This window comes from Capsicum annuum, unplaced genomic scaffold (assembly GCF_002878395.1).
Source record: "Capsicum annuum cultivar UCD-10X-F1 unplaced genomic scaffold, UCD10Xv1.1 ctg73607, whole genome shotgun sequence".
Taxonomy (NCBI): Eukaryota; Viridiplantae; Streptophyta; class Magnoliopsida; order Solanales; family Solanaceae; genus Capsicum; species Capsicum annuum.
In genome coordinates, this window is record NW_025883638.1 from 1 (window position 1) to 1,696 (window position 1,696).

At 39.3% G+C, this 1,696-nt stretch overlaps 1 protein-coding gene across 1 annotated transcript; it reads left to right on the forward strand.

Annotated features, from left to right (window-relative positions):
* Positions 1-277: 277 nt before the first annotated feature.
* LOC124894398 lies at positions 278-671 on the forward strand (the record flags this gene model as incomplete). The annotated part of the gene is made up of 1 exon (XM_047405089.1): positions 278-671. A coding segment is annotated over exon 1 (394 nt), but the record flags the coding sequence as incomplete, so codon positions are not given.
* Positions 672-1,696: the final 1,025 nt, after the last annotated feature.

Genomic DNA, 1,696 nt, shown 5'->3' on the forward strand with positions numbered 1-1,696 from the left:
ATATAATAATAGCTACCATGCCAGTATTAAGATGGCACCTTTTGAGGCATTATATGGGAGAAGATGTAGATCACCAATAGGGCGGTATGAAGTGGATGAGACTCAGTTATTTGGGCCTGAACTTGTTCATAAGGTGATGGAGGATGTGAAAATCATTAGAGGACGGCTTAAGACAACCTAGAGTCAACAGAAGTCCTATGCCGATGTTAAAAGAAGGGACTTAGAATTTGAGATTGATGATCGGGTATTTCTGAAAGTCTCCCCTATGAAGGGAGTCATGCGTTTTGGGAAGAAAGGCAAGCTGAGTCCTTGCTATATAGGACTATACCAGATTATGAGAATGATAGGTGGAGTTGCGTATAAGTTAGAGTTGCCTACAAATCTGGGTTCCGTCCATCCAATATTTCATATATCCATGTTGAAGAAGTGTAGTAAAGACATATCTTTAGTGTTTCCTGTAGAGGAGATTAAAGTGTCAGACTCCCTATCTTATGAAGAAGAGCCAATTGCAATCCTAGATCGCCAAGTTCGGAAGTTAAGAAGCAAAGATATTATTTTGGTTAAGGTGTTATGGAGAAACCATAAAGTTGAAGAAGCCACTTGGGAATCAGAGAATGACATGAGGGATAGATACCCAAACTTATTTGATCCGGCGAATAAGAAGATGGAAGGTACAATTTTTTCCTTATTCTTTTATGCCTTAGTATGCTTGAAATTGTGCTTGCCTGTGTTCCGCATCATCATTCGGGGATGAATGATCCTAAGGGGGGATAATGTAACGTCCCGCAGAATTGGCGCATGTGTTCCCTCGCAGTGGTGTGCATAAAAAATTGGAAACTAGAATAATTTTCTAAGTGTAAAAGGGACTTAGTCTCATTTTTGGCTCATAAACTTTGATGAATTATTTTGCGACATTCTCGACATCTGTTTCTTGATTTTTGAGATGCGTTATGATCGGGGGTGTCGGGGGCACATCTCGAGTAAGTTTTAGAATTTTTAGACGAGTTTAAGGTCGTGTTTGGGTTGGCAAAATAGTAGCAAAAGGCTATAAGCCCGCGTTGCCTCGCTTAGACCACCATTCTAAGAAGGGCGCTACCCATGCTAGACCGGGGGTCTAAGCAAGGTGCGGACCAGGCTAGAACGGGGGTCCAAGCAGGGCGCCGCCCTGGGTATAGACTTGGGCCAATTTTCAGCTTCCTTCTTTGACTCATTAAGGGTAAATGTGGTATTTTTCAACACCTTATCATCACTAACACAGGATTTAATCCCTAGAATACTAAAATAAGATTAGTTTCTCTCAAAATCACCAAGAACACTCATTAGGGTTTTAACCTAAAAATCCATATATCTCAAGATTCAACTGTGGGTTTTAGAAATTGACTGTAGATTCAAAATCCTCACACTGTAGGCTTCAAGAAGCATCCATTAATTTCCTGTATTGAGGTACGTGGGGTTCATCCTAAAAACTACATGGGATATTGAATCCCTTGAACACGATTTAAGTTATCAAGCATGAATTTAAAAGGGGTCTTGGAACCTATGCTTTAAATTTTGCATTATGGGTGTTTTGATAATGTCATTGTTTTGACCTTTAGGTCTTCTTCCCTTAAATTGATTTACACCTATATGTATATATATGATATTGAAGATTTGATTGAGAGCATTGTTATTGAAATCTCTGTTTTTGATGATTTAC